General features: G+C 41.3%; 1 protein-coding gene across 1 annotated transcript in view; it reads left to right on the forward strand.

Annotated features, from left to right (window-relative positions):
* The window catches only part of LOC140476793 (uncharacterized), a 567,118-nt gene extending 558,923 nt beyond the window's left edge, over positions 1-8,195 (forward strand). Inside the window, exons 58-59 of the mRNA XM_072569588.1 lie at positions 2,459-2,505; positions 6,877-8,195. Of these exons, the coding sequence (XP_072425689.1) occupies positions 2,459-2,505; positions 6,877-6,899 (70 nt within the window). The 3' untranslated portion in view covers positions 6,900-8,195. The remainder of the gene's footprint in view (positions 1-2,458; positions 2,506-6,876) is intronic.
* Positions 8,196-17,691: the final 9,496 nt, after the last annotated feature.

A 17,691-nucleotide genomic window follows, 5' to 3' on the forward strand; every position in this document is an offset into this window, starting at 1 on the left:
AATTTAATATACCATGTTATTTATTCATGTGATAGGAAGAATGCCTCTTGTAGTTTGATGGCAATATCCTGTTAATTTAGATAAAATTAGATTCCCTATAGTGTGAAACAGGCCCTTCAGCCCCATAAGTCCACACCAACCCTCCAAAGAGTAACCCACCCAGACCCATTTCCCTCTGACTAATGGTCAATTTAGCACAGCCAATTCACCTGATTTGCACATCTTTGGACTGTGGGAGAAAACCAGACCACCTGAAGGAAACACCCACAGACATGGGGAGAATGTGCAAACATGGGGAGATTGCCCAAGGATGGAATCAAACCCGGGTCCCTGGTGCTGTGAGGCAGCAGTGCTAACCACTGAGCCACCGTGCCACCCAAATGGTGGATATTACTCAGTGCGAAAGTGTGAAATAGCTAACATCACTTGTTGCTCAAATACTTGAGGTATCTTATCCTTCCAAGGTAATGTGAGGTAGACAATGTACTTTTCAGGACCAAAAACAATGACCTTAGTCCTGTTCATGAGTTTGTGAGAAGCAGTGAGAAATTATCTAATTGGAGTAGCTATTATGCCACACTATAACTTTGATGTGCCCTATTTCGACATCAACTTGAGCAAACGGATTGGGTCCTATTTGCAAACTTCAACTGAAGAATATTTTCTCTTAAGAAAAATCAACTGATCTGAACAAGGATCCTAAAATCTATGATTGACAGTACCTCTCCACAATTAGGTTTGTGGTAGATAAGTAATGTGGTATTGGAGAAAGTGAGGACTGCAGATGCTGGAGATCAGAGTCGAGAGTATGGTGCTGGAAAAGCACAGCAGGTCAGGCAGCATCCAAGAGCAGGAGAATTGACATTTCGGGCATAAGCCCTTCATCACGAATGAGGAATGAGTCTCATTCCTCCTTCCAAATGAAGGAGGAATGCCCAAAACTTTGATTCTCCTGCTCTTCAAGTAATGTGGTATAAAACTTTCACTACCGGTTGATGCTGTCTGTAGGCTGTATATCTCAAAGACTGACTGCTCATACAAAATAGCATATCCCTTCATCTATTTACAACCAGGAAGATACTAACACTGTCAAAATTGCATGTGATTTCACGATTCAATAATCTCTTCTAAACAATTCTGGGAGAATGAAAAATTACACTGACAACCAAGATAGGATAATTGCTCAGGCTCACAGTTCCCTGCTCCCATATTGACCCCTCCCTAATTCACCCCTCCCAAACTAACCCCTTTTTCCTGCTCCCTAATTCACCCCTCCCAAATTCCCCCCTTTCCCTCTCACTCCCCTCACACCTGCGCTCCTTCCTCAATTCTCTTCTTCCTCCTCCTCCCCCACTTTTTTTCTCCCACCCAGTCTTAGACACCCACCCACCTTTCCTACCCACCCACCCACCTCCTCCACCACACCCTTTTCCCGCCCACTTCTCCTCCTCCCAACTTCCTCCCTTCCCCATCCGTCATCCCCCTTTCCTTCCTCCTCCGTTCTTCTTCTCCTCTGCCTCTCATTCTCTCCTTCGCCCCCTCCCTTCCCTCTCTATTTCCCTCCTGTCTTTTGTCCTTCCCACCTCCCTGCTTCCCCCCTCACCCCCTCCTCAATCCCTCCTCCTCTTCCCCTCCTCAGCCTCTTCCAGTTTCTCCCCCTCTCTGCCCTCTCTTCTCCTTGCCCTATTCTCCTTCCATCTTCTCTCCCCCTTTCCTCCCTTTCTTCTCCCACTCCATCTATCCCTCCTCCTTCCTTCCTCTCCCCTTCTTCCCTCTCCCCTTCCTCCCTTCTCCCTCCCTCTCTCCCTCCATCCCCATTCCTCGCCATGCCCTCTCCCTCCCTTCTCCCACTCTCACTCCTCTCTCCCTCCCTCTCTCCCTCTTGCTCCCTCCCTCCTTCCTCTTCTCCGTTTCACTCTCCTCCATCTCTCCTCTCCTCTCTCCCCCTCCCCTCTTCTTTCCATTCCCCTCCCCCTCCCATCCACTCCCCCTGCTTTCCCAACCCTACCCCTCTCCCCCTCCTCCCCTCCCCTCCCCACATACTGCCCCCTCCACTCTCCCTCCTCTCCTCCTCCCTTCCTCCTCCCTCTCCCTCCTCTCCTGCTCCTCGCCCACTCCCCTCCCCTCCCCTCACCTCCCTTCCTGATCCTCCTCCTTTCCCACTACGCTCCCCTGCCTTCCTCTCCCCTCCTCTCCCCCTCCTCTTCCTCTCCTCTTCCCGTCCCTTCTTCCCTCCCCACTCGCCCCCTCTCTCTCCCCTTCTCTCTCCCTCTCTCCACCCCTCCCTTCCCCTTTCCCTCCCACGTCCTCCTCTCTTCCCTCTTCCTCCCCTCCTCTCCCCCTTTCCTCCTTTCCCCCGTTCCACCCCTCCTCCATGCAGTGGCTGATTATTTCATTTGATATGTGATCTAAGCTTGTTGATAATCTGTATAACATCATCAATTTGAATTTATTTCAGATGGCTAACTCTGGATACAGAGACTGTGATACAACTTTATCTACAAGGTTTGAGTATATTTGATTTCTTGTCAACATTTCTGAAGCAAACAAAACATTTGTTAAACATTTATCCTCCACCAAGCAAATTGTATAAAATGTACATATTGATATTTTGTGCCAATAATTCTATAAATGCCTTGGAAATAACACCCATTGATTTCTTATAAAATTATCAAATTATAGAAAATAGCGCATTACAGAAAAAAGCTGACTCAGCTATTGTGAATTGTTTTAATCTAGTGTGCATCATTTTAAATCTGTATCCAGAACTAATCGTCACAGTTGAAGGCTATGAGATAGGTCATTTGGGACTGAGATGACGAGAGATTTCTTCACCCAGAGAGTGATGAGCCTGCCGAGTTCTCAGTCACAGAAAGAAGTTAAGGCCAAAACATTGAATGTTTTCAAGAAGGCGTTATATGTGGTTCTTAGGTCTAAAGGGATCATAGGTATAGGGAGAAAATAGTAACAAGTTACAAAGTTTGATAATCAGCCATAATCATACTGAATAGCAAAGCAGGCAAGAAGGTAAAATGGCCTACTGGGTTCCTATTAGCTATGTTTCTATATTTCTACCATTAGAAAAATGTTCCTTGTTTATCAAACACAATGATCTATTACAACTAAAATGATCCTATTAACATGTATCTTCACTTTATTTTCTCTGCTCTAAGGAGAGCAACAAACTCCCCCCAGCTAAATGAAATCTCACATCGTCCTATTCTCTCTTCTGCACCCTTTCTTAGGAGTTGATATCTTTCATAAAGTAGGATGCTCAGAGCTAAGTACAGTATTACAGCTGAAGTCAAGCTGGTGTTTTTTTATAAAAACCAGAAGAACTGCAGATGCTGTAAATCAGAAATTAAAAGAAAAGCTGGAAAAGCTCAGCAGGTTTGGCAGAACTTGTGGAGAGAAATCAAAGTAAACATTTCAGGTCAAGTGGGACCCTTCTGAGGAAGGGTCGCTGGACCCAAAACGTTAACTCTGATTTCTCTCCATAGATGTTGCTAAACCTGCTGAGATTTTTCAGCAATTTCTGTTTTTGTTTCAGTTTTTATAACGTATTTGTTCTATTTCCCTATTATGAGTAGAATACAAAGACCGCTTATGTGTTTTTGTGACTTTTTTTTCAACTTGGTCAAATCAACTGCACTGCTCATCAAAGATTTAGGAATATGCACTTCCAAATCTCTCAGTATCTGCTGCTGCTTAAGCTTATACCAGTTAATTCATAATGCTTCTCCAGATTCTTTGTATATTTCAGTGAGATCACTTCTCATTTTTCTAAACTCTTTCTATTATGATAGTCCACAAGTTTTTGGAGAAAGGGTCTACATATTGTTTTGGAATGTTGGTACCTTAAGAACCACGTCTTTTTAGGATATGACTTTGGTAAACACCTGACTTCCAATAAAGAATCATGTGACCAGATTGCCTGGGAGGTAAACAATAGAGGAAGGATAAAAGTCAACATAAGTTAATTTCAGTGTTGTGATTCAATGTTTTAGGTTAGAGAACTAGATACCTGCAGAACTATTGAGATAGCTAAACACCTGAGTTCAAGTGTTTACAATCAGGAGAGTTCTGACTCAAGATAGCTCTGTCAAAAATGTCAGTGACACTTATGATGAATTGGCAATTAGCAACTATAAGATGGGTAGAGAAAATTTGAAGGGTAAACCTTGCTTGAACTAAGTTGAAGCTCAGGATTATTGATTTATACAAGTTTTTGATGCAGCACTCAAACCATATGATGAATCCTCCAATTCCTAATAAATATCTGACTCTAATTATGCAATGTAAGCAAAGGAGTAAATTGGGTATATTGGGTGTGGTACAGATTATATGTAACTAAATGCATGGTACTTTCAACATCTGTCGCACGCGAGTCTATTTAAGACAGACTTTAGAACAAGGTTTCTTATTCTTTTGATATACAATTTATTTTTGTTTTAAATTGTGAGAGAATTTAATTCATTCATTCTTCATTCTGCTTCATTCTTTTGGTAAAGATCTGGAATTTTGGTTTCTGAAATAAACTATAGGTCAATGCAGTAATTTGTTTTAAACTGCTCCCCATTATCTTTTCATTCTTTCATAGATATAGATATTACTGTCTCAACTGCTATTTATTATCTTTCCTTTATTGTCTAGAGGGCAGTTAAGAGTCAACCACATTTCTGTGGGATGGACGATGGAAGAATGACTAACATAGAACATAGAACAATACAGCGCAGAACAGGCCCTGCGGCCGTCGATGTTGCGCCGACCTGTGAACTATTCTCAGTTCGTCCCCCTACACTATCCCAAAATCATACTTCAATCTCTAAAAGACATTAGAGAAACAGAGGGATTTTTTACAACAATCAAGCATTTTGATGGTCATCATTAGGCTAGGTTTTCATTCCAAATTTTTATTGAATTCAAATTTCAATGTCTGCCAAGGTGGGATTCAAACCCATGTCATAAGAACATTCAAAATAACCTAATAATTTAAACTCCTAGTCCAATGACCACCTTCTTGCATTGTAATCTTGTACTTGCCATCAAGAATGCTGTAATCCAAATATTTTATTATCTGTGAAGTCCTGCTGTTCATGTTTTGGAATTGATCCTAGAAAATTGACTAGGTCACAAATCATTTTCCTTCCAAAGTCATTTGTTTCCATATGGACTATGACTTCATGCTGTTTCTCATCTTACCCCCACAAAATGACCTGCTGTTTCTCAATAATGTCCAAATGACTACATAATGTGATAAAGCACATTATTTTTGAGATTGTTTTGATTGATGGTCACAAAAATCTACTTTGCAAAAAGATTAATAAGTTTGTCTACTTTCTAACTAATTGATTAATGATCAATAAGCTTAGCAGAAAGTGACAAATAGAATGGAGACCAATCAGTATTGAGATAATGATTACATTGCTATGCAAAATCAGTTTGAAGTGTAAATTATTATTGATTAAAATGTTGTTGTCCTTCTCCTCTAAATCCTGCTATTTTGAAATATGTCATTCATATTTAACAAAGAAGAAATTGAGGAAGATTTCAGTTCTAAGAAAGGGTCACTTGACCCAAAACATTTCTCTCTTCAGATGCTGCCAGACCTACTGAGCTTTTCTGTTTTTGTCTCTGACCTGCAGCACCTGTAGTTCTTTCAGTTTTATTGAGAAAGATATTATCATTTGGGAAACATTTTTAAAGATCTTACACAATTTCAGTACAAACACAACTATTTTTATTTAACTTATTCTTGATTTTTGTCCATATGCCTGTATTGTGCTGTAATGTTCTATGTTTATATACAAATCAGGAGAAATCAAGCAGTTATTTATTGTTTTTGCTAATTTTGTAAATTTGTCAAACTCCTGTCTATTAGTGCTCCAAGTCAGTCTGCCAAATCTGGAAGCATATGTTTTACACATACAATTCCACGCTCACTAACTTGCTATTCATATGCATGCTGTCGATGAAAGTCACACATTTTCTCCAAATAAGAAACTGTAGGCTCTTTTTATGGTCTTTGATACCAATAGTCACATCATTAAAGGCAGATTTGCCTTTATATGATAGCTTTCACAACCTCAGGACAATGAAAAATACCAATAAAATGCCCTTGTAGATGCCAAGAATGCCAGGTAGTGTCTTACCCGTCTTCCAATTTTAGAAATTGCAGTTAACATGAGAGTCAAATAATAAAGATTACAATGGGACAATACATGATTAATCACATTGTAGTGACTTATTAAAGACCTTGCAAGTGAATAGCACACTAGGTTTATTCACTGAATAGCTTTGTCCTAAGTAGGAAGGAGGATAGATGAAGACAGAGGCAAAGAGACTAAGTGGGAGAGAGAGAAAAACGTTAGGGAACGAGAGAAACTAAATAGGTGACTAAAAACAGGTTCTGAGTCAGTGAAAGTAGATTGTCTGTGTTGCAAGCAACCCATGTCATAACGGGACCTTGGGTGGAGATAGGTAATAGGCATAAAGGAAATGTTCATTCCTTAAAATTGTGGTACTATAAGGTCTCCAAGCAAAAGGTGAGGTTTTGTGATATAATTGAGCTTAGTTTGGTGGCAGTGATGAGTGGTTTCTGCTGGTAGTGCAGCTGTCTAAATGTCTAGTGGTGATAGGATCAGGTTTGACTGCAATACCATTGAGATCAAATTTGTGTGTATTTAGTACTCAGAGAATACTACTGGGTTGGTCTTCATTAAGTGTGAAATATTTTCTGAGTAAAGCACGTTAAGTTCATAAATTGGTACAGTATAAACATGAATTCCAATCTAAGCTGTTTTATAGTATTTCACAGTAATATGTTAAATAAATGAGCATGTGAGCAAATATTATCTTTAATATTTTCATTAACAGATGATCCAGTACCTAACACATAGTTTGCAGTGAAGAAATTTTCAGATAACTACCAGTTTATGTAATGTATCATTAATTAAAATTATATTCACGAATTGTTTTCTAGAAAACTTGTCAAGAAAATAAAAGACATCATACTGGTACCAATGTTAATGACATGCCTACAAAGCAATGATATTCAAGTACAAAACCATGAGGTGATAAACTTACATATCAAGTCTTTTCAATAAACTTTTATGAATAAACTTTCAAAAGAAATTTTAACATTGTTAGATTTTTATTGTTGTTATTATGATGAGCCTGTCTAGTAAATGTACATGTTTGAAATTGTTTGAATTATGATGATGTAAAAGTCAACAGGAACAATCCACACTTAACCTCTACAGTTGTGATTCTGAGATTTGATACTCCCAATATGAATTGACACTTGCAGGAAATCAATTTAATAAAATCCTATACATCGCCTAGCATTTTCTGACATATGGAACTGGGTTTTTAGCCCCTTCCAGTTGTGGAACAAAGGTATTAGGTAAAAAAATCTAGTTTCCTCGATCCATCTTACCCTGGGATATATTATTGGAGGCAAACAGCAGGTTGCCGGTTCAGCCAGTGAATGACCACAAACTGTTAGAGGGAATTTTCCAGTTAGTCTTCAGATCCATCTATGGTTCCCTGACATGTGGAACTGGGTGGAATATCAGAACCCCACAGGTGGAGGGGCACAGACCCCTAGCAACAGACAATTGGTCAAAGCTCGAGATAGGATTAGAGGTCTCTTTCCATCCTGCCTGGGTTTAGCAAACAACCCCTCTCCAAACCACCAACTCCAAACTACTCGCCAGTTCCAAAAGTCTTTCTTATTTTAGATGTTGAAAAATTGTAGAGAGGCCTGAAAGTGATCTCTCCTGCCATGGGTTCCGAAGCTATTTTTGAGCTTGAAGGCCTACTCTTAGCCCTTAGATTTTTTGAGCCTGCTTCAACATTCTTCATTGAAAAATGAATCAGATGTCAGGCAATTACTGACTAAATTGGGAAAAATCATAAGTGTGTACTGCTTTCCCACAGTTTGAGGACTACTAAAACCCTTAATTTAGATTGATGACGTGTCCTGAAGCCCTGAGGAGTATTCTACTATATCATGGAACCACTTCTCTCTTGTATGCTTTGTATGAAGATAATGCAGACTTTTAAATAAATAGTCTTTAATGACAAAGGTATTTGACATTTTCCTTGACAGAAAATATAATTCTTGGTAATAATCCAAGTATTTCAAAGCTTTCTTCAGAAAGGTAGACAATTTGATTTTGTTGTTTACAATATCTGCCACAATTGCCTGTTGTATTTAAAAATTATATTAAAAAAGTTTCACAAATATATTTTTTGGCAATAGGGCTATTAGTAAAATATGTTATTAAAAATCAAGTATGTTAATAATCATGTTAATATATTGATCAAATAAATGCTATTGCAGTTCACGTTCCTAGAATGTCTTTTTACATAGAATTGTTTAAACTCCTTCAACAAAAAGTGTTGATTTTCATGTTTGTTGAGCAATTACTTTGTATACTATTAAAAAATACTATTAAAAATGAATAGTTTAAGGACCCAACTGGTGCAAATCTTTGCACACTTTTATAAGCGTTTATTTTTAGTTATAGTTTACAAGCAAGCACTAACTGCTCAAGCCACACAATAGAACACCTATTTAAAATCCAAAACTTTAATTGTTTCCAGAGTTTCATGATTCTGGCTCTCTTAATGAAGACTACAGCTATTCAATAGTACAACTATCAATGGCTGCATGTTATCATCATAGTAATGCTGTTTATCAGAAAGGTCCAGGCATACCATAGAATTATTACAGTTCACAAGGAGGCATTTGGCCCATCATAACTGTACAAATTCTACTACCTGGTGCCAATCTCATTTGTTTCCATATTCTTATACACCATTTCTATCCAAATAATCATCAATGCAATATCATGTGTATTAAGCTCCATTCGTGCTTTCTGAGGTGATCCAATTTAGCCTATGAAACTCAGATTTTAAGGCAAAAATGCTACCAATGAACCAAGGCTACAACGTAAATGAAAATCATCTTGCATAAATTTGCATCAGCAGCTGGTTTTATATGATATCCAGTTTTCTTTTCCATAGACTTTATTATATAAAGGAGCTACAGGCTAAGATGAGTTCACTCAAACAGAATTAATTATATTTGCTTCTGTCACACATTGTTTAAATACTCCCATTTGTACCTTGCACATTCCAAACTAGCAATTTAGTGGCTAGCTGATTGAAATATATCCAACCCTTAATTTAAAATTGAGTGGGCAACCCAACAATCAAAAACTTATGTCAAAATGTCCTTGTGGCACAGTGGTAGTGTGGCCTGGGTTCAGGGATCACTTGTTCCAGAGGTGTATCTTAATATTTCTGAACAGGGTGATTGGAAAAATAGGTCATGATTTGGAGATGCCGGTGTTGGACTGAGGTGTACAAAGTTAAAAATCACACAACACCAGGTTATAGTCCAACAGGTTTAATTGGAAGCACACTAACGTTCGGAGCGACGCTCCTATCACCTGATGAAAAATAGGTGATAAACCTACCATCTCCAAGAACTGTCTTCTAATTGTCTGGTATGGTAATTTATTTTTATGTCACATATATGCCAAAATCAATTATTCAAGACATTAATGCTACTTGGATTTCTAATGGTCCAACAAAGTAGATAAAAACTAGAAACCACAGTCATGACAATGTAAAATCTAATTTATAAATGGAATGCTTTTTCTTTTAGTCATCAAACATCTTAGCCATGATACAAATCTAAATGATTAGCTATTGCATGTCAACCATCAATAAGAATGATTATTCAAAAAATATAGGAACTTTTACCTTTAAGAAAAAAATGAATTTACATTCATGCAAAATTTGCTGTTTCTGCATTCAAACATTGAAAAAGTCATTAATTTTGATTTATTTTGTAGTGAAATTGCTTTTTCAGGTGTCTAAGTGTTGTGGGGAAAATCACCAGCCTCGGAGTCAGAGTCAGGGTTCAACAATAGAGTTTATTGTGCAAGGAAATACCGGAGCTCCGGGGAGAGAAAGACACCAACAGCACAATGGTCAGCTGCGAGTCTTCTCTCGACCCGAAGCACATGACAAGATACTTTTATATATTTTGTGATATAGTAGGTCAGTAATGAGTTATTGTCTCTGTAACTTGGTTTGTTTATTGTAAACATTGCAGAATCGTTAATAGTTTCGGTGCAATCATTGTCAGTTCCAGTGCAGCCTTTGTGATTTCAGCACGGTTGTTGTCGGTTTTAGCACAGACATTATCAGTTTCAATGTCTGCACGGAAGTCCATTACTGTAGTAATGGGTGCTAATCGCTCTTTCTAAGAAGGACTGGCTGTTGAGTCTGTCAGACTGTTAACATTTCTATCAAAGGTGTTGGCTGGACCCAGACACTTCAGCGGGCAGTATACGCTACTCATGTGTATTCTGTCCCCCATCCACCTTAAACTAACCAACTAGGTTGTGAGTGCATTGTACTGGCATTCTGGTGGCCCCAGGCAGTGTCTGGGTTTGCTCTGCTGTCTCTCTCCATGTCATCTGTGGTCCGGCAGCCATCTTGTGTGTCAAGTGGCGAACTGATGGCTCAGCGGCCATCTTGTGTGTCTGTGTGCCTTGTGTCACCCTGCCCTATGCCATCTCCCATCTCCCCCTTTTTGATCAAGGAGGCAACTACAGAGATCTCCCACAAATCACCCAATTTACATGTAGAGGTAGGGTCATCTCTAAGAGCTCCTCGTCCCGTGGGGTATCATGGAGTGCCAATTTCGTTGGGGGCTGTTCCGTGGTGACACTTGCTTCTGGCACAGTTCTCATCAGTAGCATCTTACAGCAGAGCTTTAAACACCTGAGGCCCACACAGAATCCCAGCATGAGCGCAGTGAGGAAAACCACCCCATGTGCCAAATAAGATCCCCAAGATTGACCTATCAACCAGTTTAGCCAGCTGTCTGTAATTGTAGCTCCCTGTCGAAAATTATCTCACTGGTCTCAAATATTCTTGATGGCTTCTGTAATGCTATAAAAGACATCAATAACATGAGTGGTACAATTGTCACCAATAATTATACAACTCCCCCTTGCTGTGTTAATTTATAATCCACCGCGTAACGTGTCTGCTGTGTGTAGAGTCTGAGTTCAGCCAACTCTGTATTAACTACTTCCAGAGCTTTTGAGGTATTGTTGCCTAAGATAATCAGGCCTCATTACGAATCCTGACATGCTCCCAACAGTTGCGACACTTAAACACAGTGAAATACATACAGGTATATACATTTTGCAGTTAAAATAAAGTTATCAGTCAAAGTCTTTGCTTTTGTCAGGAGGTGCAGTCGTGCTTCTGTGTGGTTGTTCTGTTGGGTTTTTGGTACTCCCCTGGGATGACCATCTTGTTCGCTGTTCCTGTCTGCACCTGGGGACTGACATTAGTTTGCTCACAGGAGTCTTTAAATGGTTTTAGTTGAGTCTTATGCTTCCATGTGCCTTTTCCTTTAATATCTATGCAGGTTCAGGTGTCCCCATTTATTACAACATCGTATGGCCCATTCCATCTTGGGGCAAAGCCTGGTCTGTTGGGCAATGCTCGCTCTAGGACGCGGCTTCCTGCTGTTGGAACCTCAGGGAAAATTTCAAGTTCACTGTCCTTGTCCTTTTTGTCCTGTTTATCAATTACAGATTTCTGCTTCCCTTTCAATTGGGTGCTCAATTCTGTCACATGTCGCTGAATTTTGTCTTTTCGTGTGCCCACATCGATGCCTCGATGCCACCCATGATTATTGTCTCAGGCAATTGCATTGCTTGACTGGTCATTAATTCATATGGTGTTAGCCCGGTTGCCTGATTCATGGTGGCTCTTGATTTCATTAGTATGGCTTGCAGCACTTCAGCCCATGTTCTGCCTGAGGTTTGTATAGCCTTAGCTAAAATATTTTTGAGCGTTCTATTCATTCTCTCGACCATCTCTGAGCTCTGGGGGTGATAGGGGATGTGAAAGTTTTGTCTAATGCCGAGTAATTGGTAGACGGTCTTCATGATCTTGCCTGTAAAATGCGTCCCTTGGTTGGAGATGATCTCAAGGGGTACTCCCACCTAGGGATTACCTCCTCTGCTAATGTTCTGGCTACAGTGGCCACAGTGCAGCTTTTGGTCAGTAATGCCTCGACCCACCAGGTGAATTGGTCTATGATGACCAGGCTGTACGTTTTCCCACGGAAAGGTGGTAGTAGCCCTCTAAAATCTATCTGAAGGCGTTCCCAGGCTCGCCTAGGTCTGGGCTGGTGTCCCATCTTAATTTTTATTGGTCTCCCTGGCTTATGTTGTGCACAAACCATGCATTTGCGGTAGTACTTGGCCACGTCTCTTCCCATTCCCATCCACCACCCCTCTATCCCTCGGCTTGCTATCATGGCCTCTTTATCCGTATGGGAGAGCCTGTGGTGCAGTTCAAGCAATGTGTTCTGTATACACGCTGGTGCTACCACCTTTTCTGCTCACCTCCAGACACCATCCTCCCCTTTGAATGCCCCCAGCAGTTTCCATTGCTCTCTCTCTCTTCCTGCAGGATGTCCTCCTGTAGCTGCTGAATTTAGATAGCGTCCTTTGCTAATTCAATAATGGTTATTGCAGCCTCGTCAATGGCTTCTTGTTCTAGGGCTTTCTGAGCTGCTCAGTCTGCTTCCTGGTTTCCTTTGAATTTTAGCCAACTTGGTCTATCTTTTGCTGGCTGCTTTTGATGGACTTTTATTTTTATTACTGCAGCCTCTTTTGGTTGTTCCCTGGCACATAATAGTGCCTGAATTCTTAATTGGTGTCTGATAGGGGCTCCCCCACAGTGGTGAACCCTCTGCTGCCTCATGCCACCATGTAGTCATGGACTACACCAAAGGCATATTGACTGTCTGTATATATACTCACGATTTTTCCTTTTGCTAGTTTCAGTGTTTTGGTGAGTGCTACCAGTTCTGCAACATGAGTGGACTGACTTCCACCAATCCTTGACATAACTGTTTCTAACTTATCATTCACCACAGCCCATCCTGTTCGGGGTGACCCTGCTACGGATTTTCACAACCCATCCACGAAGAGGGTGTCCTCAGCTGTGTCTGAGGGGGTATCTTTTACTCTTCCCCCTATCATCATCCCCATCTATATCCCCACAGTTGTGCAGATCCCCTGTGTCTAGAATTCCCTCAGCTAGTTTTTCTCCCGTATCCCTAACTATTACCATGGACTGACCTGGTGGTAAAAGAACTGCCTCCCATTTTGCCCTTCTCATATTAGAGATGGCCCTCAGTTTCCCTGTGTTTAGTAATTCTACTAGGGTGTGTTTAGTGTGAAGGATGACATTCCATGTCATTACTATGGGCTCGCTAACCCTAATGGCCCAAGCAGCATAGTCTAAGGCTGCTATACACCTGGGCAATCTGGTGACTACTGGCCCTTCTGGAGTTGAGTAGTACCCTACGGGCCTTCTCCTGCTACCATGCTCTTGGGTGACCACTATGGAGTAAAATCCTCCCTCAGAATGGATGTGAAAATCCTTGTTGGGATTTAGCAGCCCTAGCCCAGGGGCTGATCTGAGTTGAGTTTTAAGCTGACTGTCTCCTCCTGTTCTGCCCCCAGGTTACAAGGTGGGCTCGCCTCCTTTACTTAATCTCTGGATCAGTTCAGCCAATTTTGCAAACTCAGGTATAAAACTCTGTCTGTAGTTGAATAGCCCCAAGTCCTTTCTGACTTCCCTGACAGTGGCAGGTCATGGGCATCTGTTGGATTGCCTTCTTGTGGTCATTAGATATTTCTTTGAGTCCCTGGGATAAAAGGTGTCCCAGGTATAAGACTTGTGTTCTGCCAATCTGTGCCTTTGTGGGGCTAACTTTTAACCCTGCAGTTGCCAATTCCTGAAATACTAGACATAAAGCCTCCTGCTGTCCTGACTCAGACTCTGAGGCAATTAGGATATCATCAACATATTGGAGGGCAGTACTACTCTCTGGTATATCTATTCTCGTTCATCACCCTGTGGAAAATAGTGGGGCTGTTGTGGAACCCTTGTGGCAGGCAAGTCCACGTATACTGCCTGTCCCTTACTGTAAAATTGAATTTATTCTGGGACTCAGGATGTAACGAGATAGACCAGAACCTGTTGGCTATGTCTAAAATAGTGAAAATCTTGTGTTCGGGGGCCAAGCCGTGATGGTGGTGTTGGCTACAATAGGGTGCAATTTGGGGGTGACATTATTTAGTCCTGTATAATCAATGGTGAGCCTGTAGCTTGCATCAGGCTTTATTATTGGCCATGTTGAGAAATTTGTTGTACTTGTGGTTGCTTTCAGGATTCCATGTCTCACTAGCCCTTTCACTATCTCCACAATTGTTTTTTCTGCTTTGGAATTTATTGGGTTTTGCCGATAGGGCTTATGCTCTGGTTCAGGAACCCTTATCAGGTGTACGTTAACTAGGCCTGCATCTAACTTTGTTTCTGCCCATGCTCTGGGGACACAGGCACAGATGGCTCAGAATTCCCCCCTTTTTGAGGTTCCAGTCCCAGACTACTTACCCATCCTGCCCTCTGCACATCCAATAGGCTCACTCAGGGTACCTTAACACCTTTTCTGATTGACAAACTTTCTGACTAACATTGTCAAACATGACAAGCCATCTGGATATTTATTTGTACCAAAGTCAAGCCAAGGTAGATATGCAATGAGCATCCAGGTAGACATAAAATGAGTAGGCACTAAAGAGCATGCAGGGGTGTGGTGCTGGAAAAACTCAGCTGGTCAGGCAGCATCCAACCAGCAGGAGAATCAACGTTTCGGGCAAAAGCCCTTCATCAGGATTTTGGGCTTTTGCCCAAAACGTCGATTCTCCTGCTTCTCGGATGCTGCTGTGCTTTTCCAGTACTACACTCTCGACTCTACTCTACTAGAGTAGAACCCCTACAGTGTGGAAACAGGCCATTTGGCCCAATAAGTTCACATTAACTCTCCAAAGAGCATCCCACTCTATCCCTTCAACCCTGCATTTCTCATGGCTAATCCACCTAGCTGGATCATGGACAATTCAGCATGGCCTATCCGCCTAGCTTGCACAGCTTTGGACTGTGGGTAGAAACCAGAGCACCTGGAAGAAACCCATGCAGACATGGGGAGAATGTGCAAACTCCACACAGACAGTCACCCAAGACTGGAATTGACCCTGGATCCCGAGCGCTGTGAGACAGTGTGCTCACCATTGAGCCACTGTGCCACCCTGTGTGTAAAACAGCCAGGCAGCACAATTGCAATTTTCAGTGATAGTGAACTCCAAAGTGCATTATTGAAGTGCTGAACTGCATTAAAAGTGAGTTCCTAATGATCCCTGATGATATGGTAAGCTGGTGTTTTGCCAATTCTTGCCTCCATGGATGGAAGGTGCAGATAGTCACTGCACATGGAATAGGCCTAGACATCATAAGATGTTGGAACTGAAGAATCTGATCCATCAGGTCTGCTTCTCCTTTCAATGAAATCATGGCTGATCTAATCCTGAGATGGTAGGAAATGCTGGACAAGATGGACACCTGGGGATGATACCAGCAGTTTCAGCTACTAGGTACCTGGTCAGTCTTTCATGCCTGAAATTGGCGCTGTTCTAATTTTTCTCTGCTTCGAGAGAAAATAGCAGACCTCACGTAATTGAGATATGCAATAGGCCTCTCACCACTCACTAGTGAAATTCTAAATGCTATTATCTCTCAATGTCAAGAATCTGATTTTTCCAACATATTTTACCAACTGACTCATCATTGACCACATTGTTCAAGGACTGGGGTGATTCCACCCCATATATCAGAACAAGAAAGCATTCCTGTATAAAACGTTTCCATTCAGCACACCGTGTAATCTGAACCTTCCTATTATTATTACTCCAGTTCTCTGTCACATACCTCTATTGATTTTCTTTACATTCTTCTAAGCTGTTTAGATAAAATTTGAAGCATGCTTAAGGAACATCTTAAATTGAGTCGAAGAGCTTTACAAGTTTTTGGCCTTAATAGTCTTTAGCAATATAATATTTTAATCACACTTACCTTTAAGGATTTGCTATCCTTCACCATCTGGTCAGTGCATGCAATAACCTTTTTTCCATGGCTGATTAACACACATGCTGTTTAACATGGAACAAGCCTACATAGTAACTTCCAGGCTAATGTGTGATTGTGTACATGAATGGTTCAGCAGAAACATTAACTCAACCATAGCTCTGATTTTCTCCCTCTCAAGAAGTGGAATGAAATGTGTTACCATTTCTGGTGGTGATTGGATAGAGTAGGTAGATTCTGAAATCTAGGCACTGCCATTTGGAACTATGTTGGCAAAGTGGTACATGGTGTCATCCTGATTCATTTAGCATACTCCTGAATCTAGCTTTCATCCTTTCCTTTCTACTTCTTGGTCTTTCACCTTTCATACATTCCCACAATCTTGATGTCCTAGATCTTTTTGCCTTTGTCTTAGGTTAATATCAAACTGGAAGTCAATTATCTCCATTTCTACAATAAAGTTTTTTGCTGCTGTTTAATTTATTTTCCCATGTTTTTTTGTGTGTGTACATGCGTTACCCTTCCCCTTATTCTGTTTTGTTTTAAATGCCATTTTATTTGTGATGTATTCCAGTTCTAACAGTATGCTCTTTCATCAAATGCTGATTTACCTGCTGATTATTTCCCCCATTTTTCTCTTGGTTTTAGATTTTCATTCTGAAATGTTTTTGACTGCTTCTTAAGAACCTAATATCAAGCTCAAGGGTTCAAGCCTCAGTGCTTACAATAATATTCATCTTCTTCAAAAAAGTATTATTTGTGTTTATTAGAGACATCTGTTAGAGACAAAAAAACTGCAGATGCTGGAATCCAAGAGCAGGAGGCTGGAAGAACACAGCTAGCCAGGCAGCATCAGGAGGTGAAGAAGTCAATGTTTTGGGTGTAACCCTGCTTCTGGACTGAGGGTGGGTGTAAGGAGAGCTGCAGATAAAGAGGGTAGGGGTAGGGTGGTGAGGTGGAGATAGGTGGATACAGGTAGAAGGTATGATCTGGTTGGTCAATGGGAGGGATGAATCTGGTAGGTGGCTGAGAGAAATGGAAGGGAATGGGAGGGGCTGGGAAGGGAGTCAGGGATGGGAAGGGATGTTATTTGAAATTGGAGAACTCAATGTTGAGTTCTCTGGACTATAGACTGCCCAAGCAGCAGATGAGGTGTTGTTCCTCCAATTTGCAATTTGATTCATTGCAGCAATGTAGGAGGCCAAGGATGGTCACATTGGTAAAAAGTGAGAAGGGGAATTAAAATGGGTGGTGATGGGAAGATCCGGTCAGCCCCTGCCTGCCTGGCTGAGATGCTCGGTGAAACGTTCCTTAAGTTTACGTTTAGTGTCCTCAGTGCAGAGAAGACCACATCGGGAGCACTGGATACAGTAAACTAGGTTGGGAGAAAGGCAGGTGAACCTCTGTCTCACCTGGAAGGACTGTTTGGGGCCCTAGATGGAGATAAGGGGGGGTGGTATAATGGCAGGTTTTGCATCTTTTCCAGTTGTAGGGGAAAGTACCTGGGAGTTCAGGGGGTTGGTGGGGAGAATGGCACCAACCAAGGATTGACAAAGGGAATGGTCCTTGCAGAAGGCAGAGAGGGGTGGGGAGGAGAAGATGTCCTGGGTGGTATCTAGTTGGGGTTGATGGAAGTGTTTAAGGATCATC

This window comes from Chiloscyllium punctatum, chromosome 5 (genome assembly GCF_047496795.1).
Source record: "Chiloscyllium punctatum isolate Juve2018m chromosome 5, sChiPun1.3, whole genome shotgun sequence".
Classification (NCBI taxonomy): Eukaryota; Metazoa; Chordata; class Chondrichthyes; order Orectolobiformes; family Hemiscylliidae; genus Chiloscyllium; species Chiloscyllium punctatum.